The sequence below is a fragment of the Podarcis raffonei genome, chromosome 7 (assembly GCF_027172205.1).
Source record: "Podarcis raffonei isolate rPodRaf1 chromosome 7, rPodRaf1.pri, whole genome shotgun sequence".
Lineage (NCBI taxonomy): Eukaryota > Metazoa > Chordata > Lepidosauria > Squamata > Lacertidae > Podarcis > Podarcis raffonei.
In genome coordinates, this window is record NC_070608.1 from 18,940,154 (window position 1) to 18,966,724 (window position 26,571).

A 26,571-nucleotide genomic window follows, 5' to 3' on the forward strand; every position below is an offset into this window, starting at 1 on the left:
AACTTTATTCGGGGCTTTTTGCCCTGCCAGATAAATCTAGATATATCCTTCTGCCATTTTCCAAAGCAATCCACTCTGTCCACGATCTGTAAGGTTTGAAACAAAAATAACATTTTCGGCAACACATTCATTTTTATAGCTGCAATTCTTCCCAACAAGGAAAGTTTCAATCTTGACCAAATTTCTAAATCCTTTTTAACTTCCAACCAACATTTCTCATAATTATCCTTAAATAAATTCAAATTCTTCGAGGACAAATAGATCCCAAGGTATTTCACTTTTTTAACCACATTCAGTTCTGTTTCTCTCTGAAACCCCTCTGTTTCTGTAATTGTTAAATTTTTGGTCAGAACCTTAGTTTTTTGTTTATTCAACCTAAATCCCGCCACCCGACCAAATTCAGATATAAGTTCGAGAACTCTTTTTGTACTGGATTCTGGCTCCTGCAGTGTCAAAACTAGATCATCTGCAAAAGCTTTCAGTTTATATTGTTTCACTCCGACCTCTATCCCTTGTACCAACCGGTCCTCTCTGATCATATTCAATAGCACCTCCAGGACTGAAATAAATAACAGAGGGGATAGAGGGCACCCTTGTCGTGTCCCTTTTTCAATTTTAAATTCCTCCGTCACCACATTGTTCACTATTAATTTAGCTTTTTGTTCTGAATAGATTGCATATAATCCATTCTCAAACCCCCGTCCCACTCCCATCCCCTCCAAGTTCTTCTTCATAAACATCCAAGATATATTGTCAAATGCTTTCTCCGCATCAATAAAGATTAACACCGCCCTTGTGTTCCTGTTAGTCTGCAAAAGTTCTAAAATGTCAATGATGTTTCTAGTGTTCTCATATAAATGTCTACCAGGGAGAAAGCCAGCTTGGTCTTTATGAATTACTTCATTTAAGACTTTTTTAAGTCTATTTGCCAAAATGTCTGCAAATATTTTGTAATCCACATTTAGGAGTGAAATGGGACGGTAGTTTTTAAGCTGAGTCTTTTCAGATTCTGACTTAGGTATCAATGTGATGAAGGCTTCTTTCCACGTTTCTGGTGCCCTCTTCCCATCCATAATCTGGTTACATACCTCCAACAAAGGTTGTATCAAATAGTCCTTCAGAACCTTGTAATATTTGGAGGTAAGTCCATCCGGGCCTGGAGATTTGCCTAGTTGCATATTCTGAATGGCACCTTCAATTTCCTGTGTGGTTATTATAGAGTTCAAGATTGATCTTTTATCTTGAGTTATTTTTGATAGTCCATTTATCTTTAAAAATTGATCTATCTCTGATTCTTTCTGGGGCCCCTGTGCATACAGTTCTTTGAAGTATCTGTGGAAGCACCTCCTAATTTCATACAGTTCTTTGAAGTATCTGTGGAAGCAGAAGAAATTGGTTAGGACCAGATCTAAAATGGCTGTTCCTCTTGTAGCTTCTCCCACTTTCTGGACAATGAAGTTGTCTGCAAGGCCAGTGAGGAATCTGTTTGACCTTATGCTCTTGGCTGAGTTTGACATCCAACAAATATCCGGGTAATTGAAGTCCCCCATTACTACTATCTCCCTTCCTTTTGCATGCTTGGCCATCTGTTCCAGGAAGGCATCATCTATGTCCTCCGTTTGGCTTGGGGATCTATAGTAAACTCCCACAATGAGGTCACTGTTATTCTTCTCTCCCTTAATTTTGACCCAAATGCTCTCACTTTGGCTTTGAGGTTCTAAATCTTGGATCTCTTCACAGGTATACACATCCCTGACATATAACGCCACTCCTCCTCCTTTCTTGTCTGGTCTGTTTCTCTGAAATAGATTGTATCCCTCCATTATTACATTCCAATCGTGGGACTTATCCCACCAGGTTTCAGTGATGCCTATTATGTCATATTTAGTTTGCTGTACCAAGAGCTCAAGCTCATCTTGTTTATTTCCCATACTTTGCGCATTAGTGTACAGACATTGAAGTCCATTAATCATTCCCCCGTGTCTCTTATTTAAGGATTTTTTCCTCCCACCACTAGGTCTGCGTGCTGTTTGCTCCATTCGGTCTATGACATTTGGATGATCATCTTCATCAATTGATAGACTCCTACCTTCAGGAGCACTGTCTCCCTCCCCCACATTAGTCAGTTTAAAGCCCTCCTGATGAGGTTTCTGAGATTTTTTGCAAAAACATTCCTACCAACCGTTGTGAGGTGCAGCCCATCGCTTGCCAGAAGTCCATCTTCAAGAAACTGCATTCCGTGATCTAAGAATCCAAACCGTTCCTGTTTACACCATTTGCGAAGCCAGTTGTTCACTTCCACTATTTTTCCCTCTCTCCCTGGGCCACGTCGTTCAACTGGGAGGACAGATGAGATGACAATTTGTGCATTTAATTGCTTCAATTTCCTGCCCAGAGCCTCGTAATCTCTTTTGATCTTCTGGAGGCTATTGCTTGCAGTGTCATTGGTTCCCACATGAACCAAGAGGAAGGGGTATTTGTCAGTGGGTTTTATGATTCCTTGCAGTCGTTCAGTTACATCTTGGATCTTAGCCCCGGGGAGACAGCACACTTCCCGAGACATCTTGTCAGGCCCACAGATCACTGCTTCTGTTCCCCTCAGTAGGGAATCCCCTATCACCACTACACGCCTCCTCTTAGGTCTGGTCGGGGTTCTTCCGTGAGCTGTCCGTTCCAAGGTCGCCTGCACATTCCCTGAAGACTGCCTTTGCTGCTCGTCTTCATATACCTGATCGACTGTAATGAGGGAGAGATCCTCAAATGGAGTCTGCTCTTCGTCTTCCATGCTAGGGGAAAGGACCTCAAAGCGATTGCGTATTTCTAAACAATCAGAGCGAACCCTGGGCCTCCTACTTCTTTGAGTCACGTTTCTCCATATATCTGGCTCCTGTGTTGGTGAACTAGCCTCCTTCTCAGGGGAGTCCCCTGTCTCCTCCTTGGTGGAAACGGTGTGCTCTGTTGCTTCCAAGAAGAGCTCCAGCTCTCTAATTCTTTGGAGCGTAGCTACACGTTCCTCCAGTTGCTGGACTTTGTCTTTTAAGAGGGCAATCAACATGCAATTGCTGCAGGTAAAGCTGCCTGCAACCTTTGGCAAGATGGCAAACATTGCGCAGGAACCACAGGCGACTGCAGCTGTTCCCTCACCCTCCATCTTGAGAAGGTGTCGTTGGGGGTGACTACAGCGGTCCTCCATCATAAAAAGCGTGAAGACAGGACAAATAAATCCCCCCAAATAAACCTATATCTCCCCCAACAAACGTTTGAGACTAGCTCCCCTAAATCTAAAAGATGGATCAAACAGTGCGCGCCTTTTTGTTCCTTCTTCAGCCGCTGCCCTACAAGCATTCTATACAAAACACTGGCTTATTGTAAATTCTCTCCCAACCCCCCCCCCCACACAGAGGGTTCAAGATTTTGTCCAGCATTATTTTCTAGGTGTACAAAAGTTCATCTAAAAGTGTGGTATCCTTTAAGAACAGAGAGATGAAGAGTAGGTAGATAAGCTGTTGGCATCTTTCTTTAAATACTCTTTTCCCTTTACATCTCTGCTGCTTCTCCACCCAGTTTCATTATTTTCTTGGGGGGGGGGAGGATAAAGTTTCATGTTTGTAAAATAAGTTAACTGGAGTGCAAATAGTATGAAAGACCAGGCTGGTGTCATTTCGTTCAGTAGTGCAAGTCATTCCACAGGACAGCCTGCTTCAAAAAGGGTGTTCTGGCACAAACTTGTGGAGCCTTTTTGATCTTATTGATACATGCAGAAAACCTGAAGGAGCCTGTTTCAAATGGGAAGGTCATTAGGAAAAAAAGCAGGATGTTCCCTTGTCCTCTGTTGTTGCTGATGAAAATAGTCTTCACAAAAATGACTGCACTGGTGACTTTAAAGGAATAAAGAATTGTGTGGCTTTCATCTGTCTCGTAGCGATTCAAGTTACAGAAGAAATCACAGTAATAAGGACACATGTGGCACCTGCAAAGTTGGTCTGCCTTTATCACCCAAACTTCTCTTTCCTTTCATAGATCCTTTGTAAATTTTGTGCAACCCTGACCTATAAGGAATGCGTGACTTTGGTTTGAGAAGATAAAACTGGTGTCATTTTCCAAACCCTTTTAAGAATATAGATTAGTGCTTAGGACCTTTTAAAATGCTTGGCAGCCCCACAAGAGTTTCTGCAAGGTGCATGGGGATGACAATGGGTTTGTGACAAGGTTCCATTGACTTAGGCAACTCCCCCACCCCAGACACACAGACAGATAGAATATACTTTGATTTTCATTTGTTGGCTTATCTGATTCTTATTTAGGTAAGTAGCTGTGTTGGTTTGACACAGTCGAAATATATAAAAAAATAAAAACATTGTCCAGCAGCACCTTAGGGACCAACTAAATTTGTTCTTGGTATAAGCTTTTGTGTGCATGTATCTGAAGAAGTGTGCATGCACACAAAAGCTTAAACCAAGAACAAACTTAGTTGGTCTCTAAGGTGCTACTGGACATTATATATATATATATATATATATATATATATATATATATATATATATATGTTTCGACTGATTCTTATTTGTTGGTTCTCTGATTCTTGAAATTTTACTTAATTTTGATCTGTTCACTGAACTCGTCTTAGAATGCATGAGGCGGTTATCAGTTATGTACATGGAGGCCCTACACACTGGCCCAACAAGTGGATCATGTGGTGTCCAGAGTAGCCCTCCATATTCTTTCAACACACACACACACACACACACACACAGAGAGAGAGAGAGAGAGAGAGAGAGAGAGAGAGAACTTTCAAATAAATTAGTGTTGAAAGTATTTCGTTTTTTTAAAAAAAACAATATCCACAATTCCACCAATCTCAAATGCCTGGTAGCTAGACTTTACAGCTTCTTACATATCAATTAAGGTTCAGAGGAGGAAAATATTCCCCTGTTGGGTTCTTCATATCAGGAAGCGTGAAGAGCTAGGAGGCTGCAGGGAGCTGGAGAAATGATTAATGGAAAGGAACGCACACTCACTGCCCATAACCAGCACACTATGATAAGGTCAGCTGAACTCCACACCATCCAAAATCTTGAAGTAATTCTAAAGTAATTTGCAAATGAAGCAGAAGAGCAAATGCCTCTTCCACAGGGGGGAAAAAAAATCTTTGAGAAATCTGGGGCATTGGCTTCAGCAGATCACTAACTAAAATAGGGGTTCTTTTGTGGGAGACTATATATATGGATGCATTGTAGGAACTGGTGCCTCTGAGTGCATACATGCAGCTGCTGCAATTTAATTAAGTGCATCTACCCTTATTTTAAAGTCATGTGAATCACAGAAACGCCCCCCCCCCATTTCATCATGCAATTGATTCTTCCACAAATCCCCAATGGCAGCCCCATGAATTTCTGCAGGCGAATGTGTAGGTACTGCCAGACAATGTTCATCAAGCTGTAACATCCAGTAACTTACTGGGATTTAATCCCACACAAGGCCAGAGCTGCAGCCAAAGCTTCAACCAGCTGTAAACCACTATCAGTGCATGGCACTCCTGCAAAAGGAGCTGCGTAAAACACAAAGCTGAGACCAGGTAGGAGGCCTCCAAAAGAGTTTTCAGCAACTTCATAACAATGCAATTCATATTTAGGGAAAGACATGATGATCAGTTAAAATACTGTGTTGCTTTTGTAAAGCACATACAGCCTACACTATATTTGGACTGAAATCTATGGATGTAATCTTGATTCATAGAACCCCTGGGAATTGTGATAGAACTATGAGTGTACTAAAACAAGACAGTCTGCATCTGTGTTGCAAGATGATGTCAGTTGAACTGAGCTCCCACCAGATTTGTCTTTCGGATTTATGTTGGTTTCCAATATAGATACATGAGAAATGTCTCGCCTCTTTGCTTATTTGCAATTTAATGACATTGGTATTTCATCTTTGATATATTTGTGTCTATTTCTACATTTAATGTATCACAACCAGCATAGATGCAATAATAACTTATTTTGTATTACTTATATCAACAGCTGGTTCAAAAATATTGGTGAAAGACCCTAGGCCAGCTTTGGGGACACCAAGTCCTAAATTAAATGGTGAGTAACTTACTTTCTTTCTTTATTTATAAAAATCCTTACTGACTAGGCAGTTCAGAAACAGAACAGAAAAGATTTGCACAACATATTAGCATTGCAGCCTACGAGAATGTTAGCTTGCTATTGATATTTCATTGCCGAATAAGCACGAGACAAAAACATGAGATATTTTGTCAAAAAGGAATGATGCAGTGTCGGAATAATTCTGTTTTTGCTCTTCACATAAATGGCAGCCTCCCAGTTTAATAGGATGTGTTCAGCTACCATTCATCTATCTTTTCCAAGATGTGGTGCTGCCTGGGTTGCAAAGTCATTTCTCAGCTGCCTCAAAACAACAGTGCTCATCAGAACTGATATACATAAGATCTGTTGATAGCAGAACTCGTACTATTTTCAAACTATTCCATTGATAAATCAACAGCTGAATTTGTCCATAGTATGTATCAATATCGCACTGCCGCAGTCTGTACATTAAGGAGAGAGAAGACGGTATTTTGGAAGAATCAGGCTTACTGTCTCCTCCCACCTCCCCCACCCCCTGCTTCAATCCATTCAAATGTTACTGCATTAAACCTAAATTCAGATAAAAAGTCTCCTTGTTTCTTCCTTTTGGGAGAACAGCCTCATTATCCACTGTTGTCAAATGTGATCCTGCAATACATGTTTGCAAACTTTAGTAGTGTTGAAGGCAATTAAGTTATGGAATAAAATCCACTCCTCTATTCCAGGGTTTTTCCATATGTGCATTTTTGCAATTTTTGCAAATTTCTAGGACATGATGTATGCTTTCTCGATATAGTAAAAAAAAAACATAAGGAAAATGTATCTAGCATATGGATTATAAAGACAATTTTTGAAGCTTTATTGAACTACTGCTACAAAGCTTTCAGTAAAAGGGAACATTAGAAGAAGAAATCAGTGCATGGCAGTTCCTGCAAACCCCTTTCTAGCCCAGCTGTGTCCTTACCTGCCCAACACCTGATGTCATGTATGATGCCAGATGAAGAGAAGGTCGCCATGGGTTTGACCAAATGGTATTGCAGGCCAAATGTGAAGATGCAACCGGCCTATTTAGGCCCATGTACCAGAAGGGCCCAGGAGCCATGGGCCCAGGAGCAGTGAGTCCACCGGTGGCAGGGGCCTAGATAGGAGAGAGGCAGTAAAACACAGGACAAACATACTGACTTTTGATTAGAGGCCTCTGAGAACTGGGTTTACTTGAAACGAGAATCCTGAATCCAACGGCAAAACCTACCCAGAGGTAAAAGGTAAAGGGGTAAAGGGACCCCTGACCATTAGGTCCAGTTGTGACCAACTCTGGGGTTGCGGCGCTCATCTCGCTTTATTGGCCGAGGGAGCCGGCGTACAGCTTCCAAGTCATGTGGCCAGCATGACTACGCTGCTTCTGGCGAACCAGAGCAACGCACGGAAACGCCGTTTACCTTCCTGCCGGAGCGGTACCTATTGATCTACTTGCACTTTGACGTGCCTTTGAACTGCTAGGTTGGCAGGAGCAGGGACCGAGCAACGGGAGCTCACCCCGTCATGGGGAATCGAACCACCGACCTTCTGATCAGCAAGTCCTAGGCTCTGTTGTTTAACCCACAGCACCACCCGTGTCCCACCCAAAGGTAGTGGGAGGCTAATTGGCTTGGGTATAATTGGTGGAGACCTTATAGGGCCCCTAACCTATAGGGGTTGAGGAACACAATGAGTTATTTGTAGGGATGGAGCTATTGGCATCCTTACATGGGGAGCTCTGGGAGCCTTGAAATGGGGTGGGACTTGTTGCATGAGGTGCGAGGATGAGACCCGAGGCAGTGCTCACACTCGTGTGACTCTGCACTGTCCTCTGGCATGATCCCTGGTTGCATTCCCAGCACACCCTATGACAAGGATTGCATTTGGGTGTCAGCTTAGCCAATTTAGTTGGTTTGGCCTTTTTCTCAATGTTTGGGCCAACTAGCTCCAACCCCATGTCTGTGTTTTTCAAGTCCCACCTAGACCAAGGGATGGTAGAAGCACTCTTTCGAACCTGACATCATATTCCATGTTAGGCATGTCACCTGTCATGGCTTGCATTTCCAGAATGACATGGAGGTAATTAAAAAGGTGCTAGTCCCTTTCTGGGGTAAGCCACACAGCTGACTGAGCATTTAGGAGTGGTATATTACAGGGCTATAAGTAGCCTAGCAGTGGGCTGAGCCAAGCCCCAAGGGAAAGTTGAGCTGTCTTTCCCCATTGCTGTTACAGAGATCAGAGTCTGAGGGTTGCTTCTCACATTGCCTGATCCAGAAAGGTGAATCCATGTAATACATGCCTTTCATGCAGATCACATAATGAAGGACAAATAAGCCTTAACAAGGGGAAATTGGTGCCCAAAGAGCAGCAGATCAGGGCAAGGGACAGTGCCTGCAACACCCCCCCCCAGGTACTATCAGAGGTAGTGAGGTTAGAGCATCAATTTTACATCAAAATATGTAACCATTCATTGTTACCCTAGACTTAATTACATTATAAGATGTGTCTACACAATGAATAGTGCATCTGTATCTCATTCTGTCTCTCACACACACACATGCATGCACACAAAATCTTCATTTGTGTATATGACCTAGCCAACAGCAAGCACCTTTAAATCCCATGTAAGCATGAACTCAAGTCACCTATAGAAATCAGAGGTAACCAAAAGTAGTTAACATTGTCTTTACAAAATTGAGAAGGGTTAATTATACATTTTGAGTGCGCAGTTGGCAGGGTCACTACTGCTCAGCTTGATGAATTATGTACATATAACGTATAATGCAATAACCTGTCATTTAGCTAGCGTTTTTGGTCCTAGCATTGAGAATCAGAAGCATTAGGCAGCAATTGAAGAAATCAAGGAAGACAGAAGCTCAAAACTGTGATGGGACAGGTGGGAGCTAGACATTGCTAACAGTTGTATGGCATCACGCACAAACCTTTGCATTTATTTATCTTGTCTGTGTATATGGAGTGCAGTGCTTATTGCCACCAGTTGTGATACAGTGTTCTTTCATCAGCGTTGCTACCATAAATAAATCATAAGTGTGAGGATGGCAAATAGAGCAAATGGGATGGGATGGTGTAGGGAGGACAAAATGTGCTGTTAACCTGTAACACCTCCTGGATATATCTTAGAAAGACGAATCGCTGAGAATGATCATCGGCTGAAAAACTGATGGATAGGAAATTGATTCACAGAATCATAGGATTGTAGTGTTGGAAGGGACCCTCAAGGGTTATCTAGTCTGTGATGGCTCCTCCCCCTTTGTGGAATTCTCTCCCCAGAGAAGCTCATCTGGTGCTTTCATTATGTGTCTTTAGGCACCAGGTGAAAATACAGTCGTACCTTTGTTTTCGAACAGCTTAGTTCTCAAACGTTTTGGCTCCCGAATGCCGCAAACCCGGAAGTGAGTGTTCTGGTTTGTCAACTATTTTTGGAAGCCAAACGTCCGTCGGAGTTTCCTGCAGCCAATCAGAAGCTGCACTTTAGTTTCCGAACGTTTTGGAAGTTGAACGGTCTTCCAGAACGGATTCCATTCGACTTCCGAGGTACAACTGTACTCCTCTTTTGGGACTACCCCCCCCCCGTGATAGTTGATTATTATTATTATTATTATTATTATTATTATTATTATTATTATTACTATTACTATTATTATTATTATTATGCTGCTATGTAAATTGTGTTTCTAATTTTGTACACTGCCCTGAGATCTTTGGATAAAGGGTGGTACGTAAACTGAAATCATCATCATTACCATCATCATCCAGCCTGCTGCAACGCAGGAATTCAGGATTCCTGATAGCTTTTAAGAGCCACCAGATGTTGAAGAAAGTGACAATTTTCCAGCTGAGGGGGGCATTTGTGTGTGTATGTGTATGTGCTTGTGAAAATGACTGTACTTGAGTGAGCTGGAAGGAAAGCTCAGAGTTCACTGAAGAGGAGGCAGCTAAGTTTGCAGGACATTTTCTGGCAACATCTAGTGTACTATGGTGGTTTGGTTGTGTTGTACAAATGCTTCTTTATTTCCACTTATGATTTACTTAGGCACATATATTTTTAATCTACCTTACCTTTCTGCCATTCCAAAGAGCCCTGGTCCCTTCCCACAGAATGCCGTTCCTCAGAGGGAGACATTCTGGATTTCATTACAGATTTTTAAAGCCCAAATCAACTAAATTTGAACATACATACTTAAAAATGAAGTGAAGTACCTCATTGCAGTGGAACATAAAATATGTAACATTGTTTTACTGGATCTCTTTAGATTTTTATTTTTCTTATTCTGCATAGTTATTGGTGTGACCCCAACGATTTTTTAATGCTTCAACAGTCCTGAGATTCCCCATCTTCAAATCCAAGTGTGAGATTATATTCTCCTGATGAAATTTAAAATCCTACCTTAGTGAAATGAGTGAATCCATTGATTCTGCTTTGCATTAGAGCTTAGCTCAACATTCTGCACCTCCATCTATAATAATCAACATTCATTTATTCCAAAAGGATTCCTTGGTAAGCTTTAAGACTGTGAGAAATGACTAGAATGCACTTTAAAAAGGCTTACTTAAGGAACATTTGTATGTGGTATACCCCAAAGAGTAAGTTAAAAACCATTATGAAGTTTTAACTCTGTTCTAAGTGGTCCTAAATAATTCACGTACTTTAAATACAGCAAAGTTGCAAACCTATGGACACCTAGAATGCTTGGAATAAGTTGCATTGAAGTAGGTTGAAGCAAGGGAGCCTAGGCCAGAAAGCATACATATTGTTATGAGTTGGGGTGGTGGTGGTAGGCTGTATGCATTCTTGAGCCCCTTCTAATTCCTGGATGTAGCATGGATTCAATTCCTGGAATGGCCAGGCTAGCTTCATGGTGAGGTAATGGTCCTCTGAGTATGGGCCATTAAAGTAACAAAGGGAGTGGCTCTGTGCCAGACAGAAAATGGATGCTGCCGCCTCCCTCCTTGAACTCGCTGGTAGTTAGAAAGACAAAGGCAGAGTTGGGAGCTCAGGGATGTGAAGCTGGAAGCTGGAAGCTGGGAGGCTGAAGGCTAGGGAGCTGGGAGACAGAGCTATGCTTGATTTCTATTCAAGCAGCCTTGGGGGCTGCTGAAAACCTGTATGTCCTAAGCTTGTGCCAGGTAGCACATATACCATCCGCTCCCAGTTGGCATGAGAAGACTCTGTCTGTTTTTGTTTTGTATAATGTATTTGTCATAGTGTTTAAATTGTAAACCACATTGTATGCCTTGGCAGGAAGGTGAAGTATAAATCCAATGAATAAGTGAGTAAGTATAGGATCGCAGCATAACTTGTGTAAAAGTTGAATTCAGCAAGACTTGCTTCAAGGAAAGCAGGAACAGGTTGGGCTGCACCTGATTTAAAAAAACCTAGCTTTTCAGTTTTAAAATACAGGATCATAAGCTCAGTTGGTTAGAGCACTTTGCTGTTAAGACAAAGGTTGCAGGTTCGATCCCCGTATGGGACACCTGAATATTTCTGCATTGTAGGGAGTTGGACTACATCATGGGTAAGCAAACTAAGGCCCAGGGGCTGGATCCGGCCCAATCATCTTCTAAATCCAGCCTGTGGACAGTCCAGGAATATGCGTGTTTTTACATGAGTAGAATGTGTCCTTTTATTTAAAATGCATCTCTGGGTTATTTGTGGAGCATAGGAATTTGTTCATCTTTTTCCTCCAAAATATAGTCCGGCCCCCCACAAGGTCTGAGGGACAGTGGACCGGCCCCCTGCTGAAAAAGTATGCTGACCCCTGGACTACATGATCCTCAGTGTCCCTTCCAATACTATGATTCTAAGTAATGAGCTAGCACTGAGATCTGAATGCTATTTGAGATTATGAAATAAGCTCCATGAGCTAGTCCACATTTTAATGCAGACCTACCTTATTTAGACTTCCTAAGCTATGCATGAACTGAAACACAGCTAACCCTTCAAAACTGGCCCTTCTCCAAATTTTGCAATGCTGTTCTCCAACCCACAAAAGGGTGCACAAAAATGTGTACATTACAGGAACATATGTGTAACAATGCATTTATTAGTGAAAATAACATTGTATATGGGGAAATTGCTTGTAAAACTTAGGAGAAATTTGTGGGACAAACTGGACATGGAGTAAGGGGTCGGTTTTCTTCATTTGCACAAATAACCCCATGGTCTTGGGATAAGCCAACAGGTGCAAAGTCAGCCAAGACTGTTGCTATGGCAACATCCCAGTGCCATTTATATAAGTGATTAAGGCATGTCAGCTCATTAGTCAGTCATTGAGTCTTGAGAAGTGAGTTGGAGTCTGTGTTACATCTTCAATTGCTGGGGCAACAGAAATACTTCGTACTTTATATATCTGTATGTGCATAGCTTACAGCTGTGAGTATATATATCAACACCCAAAACTGTATTACTGAAGCCTTTATCTTCTGCAACAGTAAACTATTCGGACCTTAAGCTGCCTCTGTGTGGTGACTGGAACTAGGGGCAACTTCCCCTGCATGGGTTTCTTACCACAGATTCCCAACAAAATCTGCACTGAAATCGTGACAAGTTTTTCATGCGGACTTTAAGAAATGAATCACTGGTTAGACTGGTTAGACTGGAAAAATGAGAAACTGAAATTGACATGTTTAGCAACCCTACCACGAATTTAATACTCACTCAGTCTTCCAAAAACATATATGTTATTTAAAGGTATAGCATCATAGGTATAATCATTCTTCTTGTTTTTTGTAATACATGCGAAGGGAAATCAGTTAGGCAGTCAATGTGGTGACTGATCAGTGATCAATGTGGTATTTAGTATGTCCTTTCAGGTGAGACATAAATGCTCAGAATATCTCTCTGTGGATGTTGGACATATGGAATCCCATGGAATCGTATTTTGGCTTCTAAAACTTCTCCTTTAATTTCTTCCCACATGTTAATTATTCTTTGATTCGTAAATAATTAATTGAGAAACAATGCTCTCTTTTCTTCTTTATGGTTTCTGTGAAGTCCCATATATGACCTGAACATGCACATGTCACAACTTTTGCACCCTACTTTTGCACATGGGTGTCTCTGCAGCTACATTTGGTAATGGGATTTCACATTGTTTAAGAAATGGAATATGTCTGGGAACTACCTAGAGCAAATTTTGGGTGGGGGCACTTCTGGGGAGAGGAATGATTTCTGATGAATAGATTCTGTTAGTAGAATGGCACCAGCCGGATTTCATCCTCTCTATATAATTTGTCTACATGCAGGCATAAAAAGTTGGTTAAAATCTTGTCTTTTGACTGCATCATTTCAATATGCACGTAACATTATTATTTTTCCATTAGGACAGGTGCAGTTAAGGCTAGCTCACAGATGCTTTCTCAAAAACCATTGCTGTGCATTATGTATATATGGGCCATGTTCTGTGACGATCATAAATATAATTTCCAGTAGCAAAAAATAATTGAAGAAGAGAGAACGAGCATCTATTCTCATTTTAACCTGAGCTATTGCAATCCAAATATGGCTATGTTCATTAACATTTTGGATGTTTTCCCCGCTACAGTTCCTGATGATGTGTTTGCCCAGAATTATATATGGAAAGGCTCCTACAATTACAAAGGCAAAAAGCAACCCATGACCTTGACAGTTACAAATTTCAATGCAACGTCAGGAAGAGTGAATGCGACACTCACGAACAGCAACATGGAGCTGTTACTTTCAGGTAAGGTCATGGAAATAACCAACGGCCTCATATTTCTCAATCCAGTCCCCGCTTACGAATTTAGTGAAGCTTACTTCTGAGTAGGCACATACAGGAGTGTGCTATCGAGTATGGCTGAACTGTAACCAGTATTTTTCAAAACAAAATAATAAATTAAAAATATGTCCTTTATGGAGAGATATAGAGGAAGAGAGACAATTACCGGTATATTAGTCAATGAGTTGCTTCAGATTATATTTTGGTTTTTTGCAACGATAATAGAACACACAGCGGTTCCAGACACATGAAGTTAGGATGGCCTGATTTGGCTCTACCTTGATCACAAAGATCCTCTTGTGGGGCACATCCCTGTCCGTTGGATGTTAGTAGGGACTGAGCCATTATTGGGGCTAACTCTGCCCTGTGGAACTCCATGCCAGTAGCATTTCGGCAGGAACTGCCTGGCCTTCATTCAGATGTATTCTGAAAACTGCATTGCTTGCTTTTTAAAAAAACTAGCTAGTATTGACATTAATTATTTAAAGTATATTTTTATTGATGCTTTCTTAATTTTATTATGATTTTTGTATGTTGTATATACCACCTAGATATATTTTATGAAGCACAGTCTATAAACATTTCAGTCAGTCGATAAATATATGTGGGTAGCTACTCACATATAGGTTTTTTTACTATGCAGACATCTCTGCCAATCCAGTGCTATGCAGGATGCAAGGTTTGTGCTAGCGGTGCTGTCCTGCTCCCTTGCTCTTATATGTGGAGAATGACAGAATAGGGCTGATATTAATGTAAATTTGCAGGGAGCAACAGTGGCTGGCTCCTTATAAGAGTCCATTTACTCCTAGCCATCCTTGCTAGAGTCTGCAGTAGCGCTCCATCATAATTTGCCAGGCAAAGTAATCCAAGGAATTTATCAGAGAAGATAATTCATTCATCATGCTAAAACCTGTCAGTTTAACTTCAGCTTTTAATATTTTTCTGAGCCCAGTAATTCTTTGGCAGCGAAAGGAGACATCTGGCAATAGCTGGGTGTGTGCTGCCTCTTGGCTGATCAGGCTTAGACACGGATAATAATTTAAACCATCGGAACACAATGTAGACTTAAGGCCTGACTAACTTTTCACATTGATTTCAGTGGGACATAAAATGTACCTTAACTTAATCTGGATCCAGCCCAGAGTGTATTCTCTGTCACTCCTTGCCCAAATGTTTGCTAGCCTTTGGATAATAGAGCAGAGGGAAAGAGCAACAAGGAGAGGGGGAATCAGGGCAGGTTTGTCCTGGTTTCTGCCCAGACCACAATTATAGATGTTCTTTCTTGAGATCTTTACTGAGGCAGAAAACAGATGGTGAGTGTACAAATGGTCATAGCATTGGGGAGAAGTTGTCTGCTCCCAGAGATGGGAGTGCTGCTGGTGACCAGGCTGTGCATGTCCCCCAGTACCAGCAATGAGCTGGCACCCTCTCCAAATTCCATTGCTGTGTTGCATGCCATGGCACCAGAGCCACAAAGTTCCCAGGAGAACAATAAATCACACTGATATGGAGTATTTTGGTTTATGGGTTCAAATAGGCCACAACTTTATTGGTTACAGATGGGAGCGGTTTGGCTTAGGCATTGGGGTGAAGCCAGTCTTGACTCTTGCCTGCCTGCAGGGAGTCCACGGAAGGGTAAACTACAAATAGGGGGTACCCTATAACTTACATCAGATAGTGGCAACACCCCAAAGGGGCTGTGACATGGCCCTAGCCCATGCCCAGGCTTCAGACAGTATTCACACCCCGGATCCCTTTAACAGGATACCCTTATTGAGGAGGGGCAGGAGAAGACAACAACCTCCCCTCCAACCAAATGAAGGCCTAACCTCACAGAAGTTGTGATGATTACTACTAGGTAGGCAAAAACCCAATGGCCGGTGCCAATTTGCCAAAGGGAAAAAATTCCTACCTGGTCCCAACAACAAGGCGACCAACAACTGCCATAGCAAGGTCATATCAGAGCAAAGCATGAGAAGAGGGTGGGTGGGTAGGGGTCTCCGACAAAGAGGCAAGGAAGAGGGAGCTGGCCGGCTACACTGAGATTAAATGGCCCGTGGCCACACCCACCCTGGCAGCAGATTGGCTGGGGCTGTCCCCAGCACAGATGACGCGGCCAGCCGTGATGCTGGGGAAACAGCTGGAAAACTATTGAGGGTTGGCTGACTGGTGAACAGACTTCCTTTCCCTGGCAAGAAAAAGAGGCAACATCTCCTGAGTGGGGAAAGTGAACACCTACAGCCTCAGTTTCCTAATATCAACCCCCTCCCTCATCATCATCCTGTTCCTCGCTGTCATCTTCCTCCTTTGTCTGCATTTCGGTGTGCTGCTCCTCTCCTGAGCCCAGCAATCCCTCAGGACTCATGGCAGGGATGAATAGATAGATGGCCAACATTCCACACTGCTAATCTGAATGTGTAATTACTCTAACAGATATTTTTTCTAGTCCATTGTTAACTATCTGAGCAAAATGTAAATCGTTGACCTTCACACCTTGCCTGTGTGATTGTAAGGACTTCCTGTGGGAGATTTGAAGATATTTTTCTTAGCTCAAATTACTTACAAGTGGCAAAGATCAACTACTTTTATATTTTACAGGGGTGTATAAAAGCCAAGAAGCCCGTTTAATGCTCCATATCTATCTCATTAAAGCACCATCCCATACTTCTGTGAACAAACTGAAGGAGGAAAAATGGGCTATGGATGGCTTTGTGAGTATAGTTCCAGCAAAATTCAATACTTTCTTAATAGGAAATGATGGCTTGTGCATGAGACCAGAAAAAAGACATTTTAGAAATGAAAGTTTAATTACCAATGCTGAAAAATGGGATCATACAGACGGATGCTGACAGGGCAAGAACAAACGTTGGTGCTAGAATGTAGTGGCATTCTGAAAGGTCTGGGGAAATGCCACTGACTGGTTTCAAAGGTAGAATTATTCTTAAATAGTACTTACAGTTTGAGCAGGCACTTGTTCGTTTCTTTGAAAAACACGTCTGCATCAACACTATTGTAAGAGCATGAGATGCTTTCCTATTCATTTGCTTTGCATTTTTACACTGAAAGTAAGCTGCTTTATCCATAGCAGCCCGATGGAGTAAGTGGTTTGTAGGAATATAGACTGATCATATTGCCTGGAACTTAACTCCAGGAAGGGCATACGGCACAACCCAGAATTAGGCATTGTGTTACATGGGACCCATGGGCCAGAATCAGCAATAGCATCATAGTCTGTTGTGGCAGAAGATGTCAGAAGTGTTGTATGGAGTGCAGTGATGCTTCATGGGACCCTTGAGGAAGCCGCCTTATATTAAGACAGATAATTGGTCCATTTACTTCAGTATTGGCATCACTAACTGGCAGTGACTTTCCAGCTGTCGGGAGCACAAATTGTTCCTTCTACAATGGGTGAAATATATTCTATCTATAAGGACAAAACCTAGATTTGTTACAATGGCAACACTCTGGTTCAGTATGGACAGCAAGCAAAAACCTGCATCTTCTAGTTTTTTCAACATGGCGGCATTTCTAGGTATACATTAGCACAGGAAAATTCATAGGTTGTTTTTTTTTTTAGCAGCAGTGTAGCTAAGCTAACCAAAGGTATGATATCATGGTTTTCCTGCCCCTATTCTATTAGGGGTGAGGACCCAAAACAATGGATTCGTGTTACACAAAAAAAGGGAGATTCCGACTAAATGTTGGGAAGAACTTTCTGACTATAAAAGCTGTTCAACAGTGGAACAGACTCCCTCAGACTGGAACTTCTGACATCTTTTTATATTACAAAAGGGTAGGGGAGCAATTTGGACTGCAGTAGTGGCACTGGGACAGAGAAGCTCTATACATTTGCACCTGCACTGATCCCCCAACTTTAATCTTTGGTAAATGGAACCAGTTCTTCCCTATCAATTATGGGGAACATGTGGCCCTCCAGATGTTGTTGGACTCCATCAGACACAGCCAGTATGGCCAATGGCCAAGGCTTGGGAGAGTTTAGCTATATCTGGTGGGCCACACATTCCCCATCCCTGCTTTTAGGAATGGCCTGGGTGGGTGAGACTAAAAACCAGATCACATGAAGACATCAGTGAGCAGCTGTCACTGAAAAGCAGGCAGTTACAATGCTAGCAGTGTACAGTGTACATTGAAAGCGATTGTTTAGCTGCTGTTGTGCACTGCTCTGTGCACAGTGGATTGCAATGGATGTTACTGGATTGCAATGGATGTAAAAGCCAATGACATGTGGCATGTTGAAGTCTAACCTATGTCTGCTGCTGTAACTGGTGCAAAAGTCATTGCCCTTGGCAGTTATGCACCACCAGGTCCTTTTCCATCACGGAGCACCTGTTGACACCTACTTAAATCCCTTTTAGTAATAACTGTGCACTAGGTGCTTTGAAAGATAACCATGTGTCTCTCTGTGTGTGTACTAAAATCAATTCTAGATAACACATTGACTAGTTTTTTGTGGGGGCTTTAGATAATTTATTTTTAACTTGTTGGCGGTAGTTCTTTGTGACAAATGTACATAGCAACCACACTGAAATAAATATTTTTCCCTAGTCTCTTTTACTGATAGTAATCTCAGATTTTAATAAAATAACAACACATTTTAAGGCAATTCAGGCACAAAGATTTATAACGGCCCACATATTCTCTTAGCTCAACTACCTCCTGCTTGGAAAATCTATTTCCAAGGAGCTGAATGGTTTAAGTGCCCAAACCTAATCTCCTTCTTAATGTTTAACCAATGTATGTATATCCACTTTACTTCTCTTCTTTTTTAAAAATCCCTTTAGGTTTCCGCCGAGCCTGATGGTGCTACCTATGTTTTTCAAGGATTTATCCAGGGTAAAGATTATGGGCAATTTGGACTTCAAAGACTAGGTAACCAGTATGCATTAATATTGTGACTCTTTAAAACCTGGGCAATCATTTGGGATTCATGTGTGAAGTGAGGAGCAAGACCCCAGGTTTCATGGATCAATTGGCTCTGTGTGCATAAGGCTTCATGTTCCCTGATTTCAGGATGAGAATGTGCATGTCTGCATTTACATGTTTGCTGATTCTATGCACACATAGCTTATTGACATGTGGAGTCTGGTGGTGGTGGTGGGGAATGATGGCAGGATCCTGGTCTCCCCTTTGCACATCGACTACACAGGGATTCCAAATGACTGAATATGGCTCTCGTTCTGTTGTTTCTCGATAAAAAATGATTGCATCTGCTGGAGTGCTGAAATATGACTTTAAGTTATACGAATGAAGCATTCTAAATATAGCTAATACTGGGTATGTCTACAGTCACTTTAGTACATGGCCACAGGAAGCTTGGACTATGCTGATTTTAACTGCTGCCAGCCTCTGGTGTGTACATGTGCAGATTTTAGTCCTGGGCACATCATCTTTACAAATCATTCTAATTTTGGTTAGCGATAGCATGCCAACAAAAGCCAAATCGTAGATAAGTGGTTCACCATAGGCTATGGGCAGCTAAAGTAAAGAAACTGTTCCCCACCCTTCCTTCATCCCACTTTGTCTCCATGCAAAGTTGATTGGGCGAGGGGGCCCTGAACAACTTGGGACCAGGATATCTAAGGGACTTCCCTACCTAACAACTGCTGTCCTCAGATGGGGCACTTCTGGCAATAGCATATGCCCCAGAGGTATGCCTAGCTTGTACAATAAACTAGACCTTTAGTGTTGCACCTCCAGCTCTCTGGAATCAATTTCCAGCCAAAATCGGAAAGACACCTTGAGTGATGATCTTCCTGCACCCACTGGAGACATTTTGTTTAGGAAGGCTTTCCTTAAGGCCATGGTGGCCAAACTCAGCCCTCCAGATGTTTTGAGACTACAACTCCCATCATCCCTAGCTAGCAGAACCAGTGGTCAGGAATAGTGGGAACTAGAGTCCCAAAACATCTAGAGGGCCGAGTTTGGCCACCACTGCCTTAAGGTGTAACCCAGTCATTTACGGAAGAGCATTATTGTATTTGATGAAATTGTTGTTGTTTTTAGAGTTTGCATTGATGGTTTTATTGCTTTAGTTTAGTTTGTTGAGCTGATTTCATTATGCTTAGGGGGTTGTGTTTCTGTGGTTTGTTCTGTTTTAACCATGTGAACATTAGTGGCTTCTTGCTGCAACAGAGTGTATAACTTTGGGGAGTAAATAAGTAAATTTCTCATATTTAAAAATGGTATTCTCATCAAAGGGTACCACAGCATCTAAGTCACATCTAGCTGTGTTGGATCAGCATGCAGTTTCTAAAAGTTGCTTAACCGAACATTTTTGCCTGAAATCCAAGTTTGCATTCGAAACCTGGCAATGATTACGGCTGTTTTTAAATTTTGGAGGTGCAAAGGGGAAGGTAATATTACAACTAGCCAATTTCCTACAAACAGCCTCTGAATTAGTATATTTTAAAGTATTGTGGCTTAACATGCAGACATCCTGATTTCTTTGTATCACTTTTGAGGAGGACTGGAGAAGTGGGGAGTTTGAAATTCATACATGTTGCCTTTTGCTCTACGTCTATTGCTTTGTTTGCCTATCTTTTCTTCCAAATTTCATGCCCCTAACAAAATATTAATACCTGAATCCACGACCATATAAAAAAAGACAAAAATGTTAGATAGCTAAGAGAAAATATTAAGCTGTTAATTATTGCAGCCCATCTTTAGAGTACTGCAGTGTTTTTTCCCTTAGACAGAAGCTGGTATATCATTAAATGTTTCCCCTTTTTGGGCAGTAGAATTCCGTTTAGACCAACCTGTGCAGTTTTACAAGAGGAATTAGTTGCTGTAATCCCTTTTAAGTAGCTTGGTCACTTTCTACTATGATAATTTTATCTGGAGGCGAAAATATGTTCTCATAGTTCCCAGGAACAATCAATTTCTCATTTTTATTGTCAATATAAAGGGGATGAATAACTTCTCAAATATAAGCTGAGGCAATTTATTTAGTCTTGTAAATATTAAAGAACTGGGTTGGACAGCTCTCTATCCTAAAGATATTTCTACACCAGCTTGTTTGTATCCAACCTTAAAAAGGAAGGAGGAAAAAGAGTGAGACATTCCTTACCCACTTCCTTTCCTTATTTCAGATTTGTTTTTATCTTCCTGGTTGCTTCCACTAGTGAGTTAACACATGAGCCAGTCACTGTAAGGAGCCTGTGTAATAAGGACAGGTATTTCTTTCACATTGTTGGAAAGAGGAACCCTATGTTTACAGCAGGAACTGGTGTTTATGCCTAGCAACATTTCATGTGCTGTGGTAATAATAATAATAATAATAATAATAATAATAATAATATAAAATTTTATTTGTATCCCGCCCTCCACTGCCAGAGCTGGGCTCAGTGCGGCTAAAATCATATTAATAACACAATATACATAAAAACAAGCAAGCAATAGATTAAAATGCATCCCAAAATTAATTTGAATAACTTATAATTAAAAATAAACTAAACAAATGGCAGTCGTCAGGTTAAATTGAAAGTGGTTAATTCTCACCAGGACCAGCTGTTTCCATTGATATTATAAGGACCTGTGAATGGGCTGGGAAACCTTCATGCTTGTTCTTATACAAAGAGAAAATGAGTCAGACTAAACCCTGGCCAAAGTCCTGGAGGAACAGCTCCATCTGGCAGGCCCTGCAAAAAGATGTCAAATCTCGCAGGGCCCTGGTCTCTTGTGAGAGTGTGTTCCACCAGGCCAGGGCCACAGCCAAAAAGGCCCTGGCTCTGGTCGAGGCAAGTCTGACCTCCCTGTGGCCTGGGATCTTCAGGATGTTGTTATTAGCAGACCGTAGCTGTAGAACTCACAGCCATCAACTTCTCTAGTTTTTACTGTTTTACTCCATGGTAGAGTGAATTTTTGGACTGAGAAGCATGACAGTGGGTAACAGAAATAATTGTGCCTCTGTGTTTCCTTCCAGGACTCAACATGTCTGAAGGTTCAAATTCGTCAAATCAACCACATGGTACAAACAGCAGTTCAGTGGCTATTGCTATTCTTGTGCCTTTCTTTGCCCTTATATTAGCAGGATTTGGGTTTTACCTTTATAAACAAAGGTGAGTATGAATGTAAACTCTCTCTTTGTGTGTGTGTTTGCTGTATGAAGTTTAGAGCTGGATGTTTAAGGCAGATTCCACTATGTAGGTCTCAGTGCTTAGCTGGAAGACGGGAAGGTGAATAAGAGGGGAAGGTGAGCAAGAGATGTGTTAATAGGACAATTCCACTCTACATGCTTTTAGTTTAATGGTCCTAAGCTGGGCGTTCATTATATCTTCTTTCCATTTCAAGACTTGCCCCCAGTCTACTGTTCTCTAACACATACCAATGGGGAAAGGAAAATGCTGCCCCCTTTAGCTGTTTAACAGCTCTTATCATCAGTAAATGCTCCCTGAAGTTTAGTCAGACTCTCCTTTCTTGTAACTTGAAGCCATTGGTCGAAGTCCTACCTTCCAGAGCAGGAGAAAACAAGCTTGCTCCATCTTCCATGTGACAGCCCTTTAGATATTTGAAGAAGATGACTCTCATATCTCCTCTCAGTTTCCTCTTATTCAGGCTAAACATACCCAACTCCCTCAACTGTTCCTCATATGGCACACATTCCAGCTTGTCAGTGTCATTAAATTCTGGTGCCTGGAATTGGACACAGTACTGGCCTGATCAAGGTGGAATAGAGCAGTTCTATTACGTTCCTTGATTGTGACACAATACAGCCTAGAATAGCTTTAGATTTTTTTTGCTGATGTATCACTGTTGACTCATTTTAAGCTTGTGGTCTACTAAGATACACTACATCCAAAGCATTCCCCACCAAGCTTGTAACACTCTTAAAAAAAGAAATGAGATTCATCTGGCATGCCTTGTTCATGAGAAACCCATGCTGGGTCTTAGTAATCACAGCATCCTTTTCTAAATGCTCAAAGACCAGCTGTTCAGTTATCTGTTCTAGGGCCTTTAATGATATTGACAACACAAATCTTTGTGATGAGACCCAGTTTCAAAACCTTAGTATTCCTACCCAACCAGAAAAAGAGGCCTTGAGGAAATCAAAGGCAGTAGTAGCAATATTTGCCCTGGATGGCTTTGGCCCATCTTCACTATTATCATTAAATTGAATTATTTAGTGCCTGCAGGCCCCATTATTCTATTCAAGATAAATTAAGAGCTCTCTTGAAAAACATTCAGTCTAGTGCATGCATATACTAACCTCATTTAAGAACTGTCAGGGATGCTTGATAGGCAAGGTTATTGTCTTACATTATACCTTTACTTGCTCTGTTTAAATTGTTGTTGTAAATTATTCTCTCGAAGAGAGGAACAAGGTTATTCAAATTTCTCGGCAACTCAGGACAGAGCAATAAAAAGGGGATGCTGTGTACTTCACATATTGCCTATATTTTGCTTTTGACATTTACAGTATTGTGACTCATATTTCTTGTATAATTTATCTTACATCCCACATAGTTTACCAGCTTGTAAGTGCTTAGAAAAGTCCTATGCCCGTTATATTTTATTATGGAGAGTTGCTCCACAGTTGTCATTGACAATTTACTCATTATCAAGTTATGCTGACAATTGTAGACTTCTTTCAGACACCCAGTCTGTTGCCCTCTGTTGAATTTACACCTGGCCTCGAAAAAAAGGCAAGTTATAAATTCTTTCATTACACAAATAATTTTGTTTTCTTTATTGTCTGCCTTCCTCAACAGAACTGCACCTAAAACACAGTATACAGGATGCTCTGTACATGAAAATAACAATGGGCAAGCTGCGTTTGAAAACCCCATGTATGACACGAATGCAAAGTCCGTCGAGGGGAAGGCTGTACGATTTGATCCCAACTTGAACACAGTCTGCACAATGGTATAACATTACGACGGCTTGACTTCAGAGATGTGAAAATTGAAACACAACACCACAGTGCACACATCGTTCACTGGTGTAAAACAAAAACAAAAATGAAATTAAAGCACACTTTTCAGGATTTCCGGGGTCACCTTCTCCTGAGGACGAGACAGAGAGACAAGAGAGGATTTCTTTTTTCCCTTTTCTTTTTTCTTTCATAAACTGGAAAAAAAAAACTATATTGACTTCATGGTTACCGTGGAGTGTTTTACAGAAAATGTGCTGCACTCTAGGAGTGCTTACTCACAGTTTATTTGCTTTTTTTAAAAAAGGAGATTATTCTAAAAAAAAAAAAAATTAAAAAATAAATAAAACATATTTGCATATATTGGAGGAGCATCCACTATCAGTACTTCTGTGCTTTATAAACTATGCTAGAGGGACTGGGTTTAAAAGAACAAAACAAATGATATATGGTAGAAATTAAGAGTTATATTTACAGGAAGGAGCAAGAGTCATGAGCTACATCATTCCCTCAACAGTTAGAATTGGGTCCCATTCTCTCAATTGTACCTCCCTTTAAAGAACATCACACGGCTCACACCCTGTACCTTTGAATTTCTAAGATTATGTCACGGCCATTAATCGGCTTGAGCTTGCTAGTGCAACCTATTATTTCTGTGCCACGGTGGGATAATTAAGTGTCACGTTCTCAGGTTCTTTTGTTTCATGAATTTAAATTCCTTGCTCCATTTCTGCCTTCATTGTTCTTCATGCTAACATCTCCTGCTACAGCGGGCTACAAGGAGCTGCTGCATTTTTCTTCCTCTTCACAGGTTGACATTTCCTTTCCCAACAGCCACCAATCCGACAGCAGTATAAAAAGAGTTGGGACACACTGTACTACTTAACAATCTAGGATCCGTAATGCTGCAGTACTCTTCGTTTCAGAGGACAATTTGTGAAAATATCCAATTAACACGCTTTTTGCCCTAGCAATCCCAGTTTCTCCTTTTTTGAAATTTTCACACAAGACGAACAACAGATTACAAGACTGCACACCTAAATGATAAAGGATATTAAGCATTAAAATTCAGATCCTTTGAAATTGTGAGTTTCAGCAGTGTTACAGGTCCTGCTTCCACTCTGTGTTAAATGCTAAACACAGGCCAGTAAATCTGCAGCGACTACAAGATGCACTTTGATCCATTAATGTCTTTATCGCTTTGATGCACCAAAGGAGCAATCTTGTTCTCTGGGTCTTCCCAATATAGGAGGGCACAATGATGTGCATGGAATTGTCCTCTCATTGAAAATAAAGGGATATCCTACAAGAGCAGAACCCACATGTCTGCAATGGGACCTTCATATGGAATAGTTCCATTCTGTTGATTGGGATTATTTTGTGGTACATTATTTGTTTCATTGTAGTATGCTGTGCCAATAAATAATGTATTTGGGCGGGTGTATACGAAAAGCTTTGCCAAAGCCGTGCCAGGCATTTCTGTGTCTTCAAATGGTTATGCCAGCACAAATGTTTTAAATACAGATTATGTAAAACAATTCACATAGCAAAAATACTGGGATTGAAATTGGCTCTGTAGATTTCCGTTTGTGTGATTCCAATTTCCTTGTGACCATTAATTTGCAGCACACTGGTAGAAGTTTCCTACTGAATACAACAGGTTTTGGTTTTAAGTCCCAACAAATCCTGCCTCATTCTAATTTGGGAAGTTTGTATTTGTTTTGGAATATAAATCAGTATTCATGTTTGCGAGACAAATCCTATTCAGTTACGATTTGTTCTGTTGCAACAGTGCAATGTAAATAAGGGTACAGGAAGCAAAATAATCAGTTCCTTCAAATCCTACTTTCTTCTAAGTTGGGTTTAAGTCATCACAGGCCTATTTCACTCTTATAGAAGGAATGTGATTTTTGTTTTGATTATAGTTTTGTAACTGAATTATGAAATGACAGTCTGAGTAATTCCCATGTCATAGTTCATTGTCTTCCTTTTATAGCATGAAACCATTTGGGAGTCATCAATGCTGTACATTAGCTGGTGTTAATTATTTGGTACTATTGTCTCTTCCCAGACATGAATAACTCTGTGAAAAATCAAAGTGTTTTTTTTAAAATCAACATTATAGAGAGTGCCTACCAAAAACAAACCAACCATCTCCCCTCCCCTCCTGCCCCAAATCCATCATTGTACCCCGGATTGCTGCTTGAATTTCTATGGTGTTTGATGAATTTCTTATAAACCATTTTACAGCCTTTTTGTTTTCAGAATTCATACAGTTTTGTCCAGAAACTGTCTTCTACTAAAAGAATGCCATTTTTATATTTTATACCATCACTTTGTTATTTATTCTTGTTTATTCAAATGATTGCAATAATGATGATTCACTCATTAATGTTAAGGTTAATACATTTGAGATCTTGTTTAAAATCTTGTTTCTTCTGCAACTGGCTACTCCTCTTATATTAATGCATACACTTTTGTAAAGAAGTCTATTTTTATGAAAAAAAGGGGATTTGTAAAAGTATGATGTAAATTTTCAGTGCAATGTAAACAAAATAAAAATGGATAATTGCTTTTGTAACACTGAGTATCCTTTACAATAGAAGATTTGGAATCATTGCAGGCTTGGAGAATAATGGAATTCCACATGCAAATTTTACAATTTTGCATTCCCCCCCCCAAAGGCTCAAGCTGTGCAGTTCATAAGCATGGAAGGAAAGCAAAGATAACAGACGTAAGTTCAAAGTAGTTAGAATGATGCAGTTATCCACCTTTGATTTAAACTAACCACTTTGTCCTAGTTAGGAGGACACAG

The 26,571-nt window shown here is 40.9% G+C and overlaps 1 protein-coding gene across 3 annotated transcripts in view; it reads left to right on the top strand.

Annotated features, from left to right (window-relative positions):
• The window catches only part of CSMD3 (CUB and Sushi multiple domains 3), a 594,298-nt gene extending 568,436 nt beyond the window's left edge, over positions 1-25,862 (top strand). For all 3 annotated transcript variants that reach the window (XM_053395417.1, XM_053395418.1, XM_053395419.1), the window contains 6 exons: positions 6,021-6,086; positions 13,673-13,831; positions 16,466-16,578; positions 18,670-18,757; positions 21,810-21,945; positions 23,596-25,862. In XM_053395417.1, the coding sequence (XP_053251392.1) occupies positions 6,021-6,086; positions 13,673-13,831; positions 16,466-16,578; positions 18,670-18,757; positions 21,810-21,945; positions 23,596-23,755 (722 nt within the window). In that variant the 3' untranslated portion in view covers positions 23,756-25,862. The remainder of the gene's footprint in view (positions 1-6,020; positions 6,087-13,672; positions 13,832-16,465; positions 16,579-18,669; positions 18,758-21,809; positions 21,946-23,595) is intronic.
• Positions 25,863-26,571: the final 709 nt, after the last annotated feature.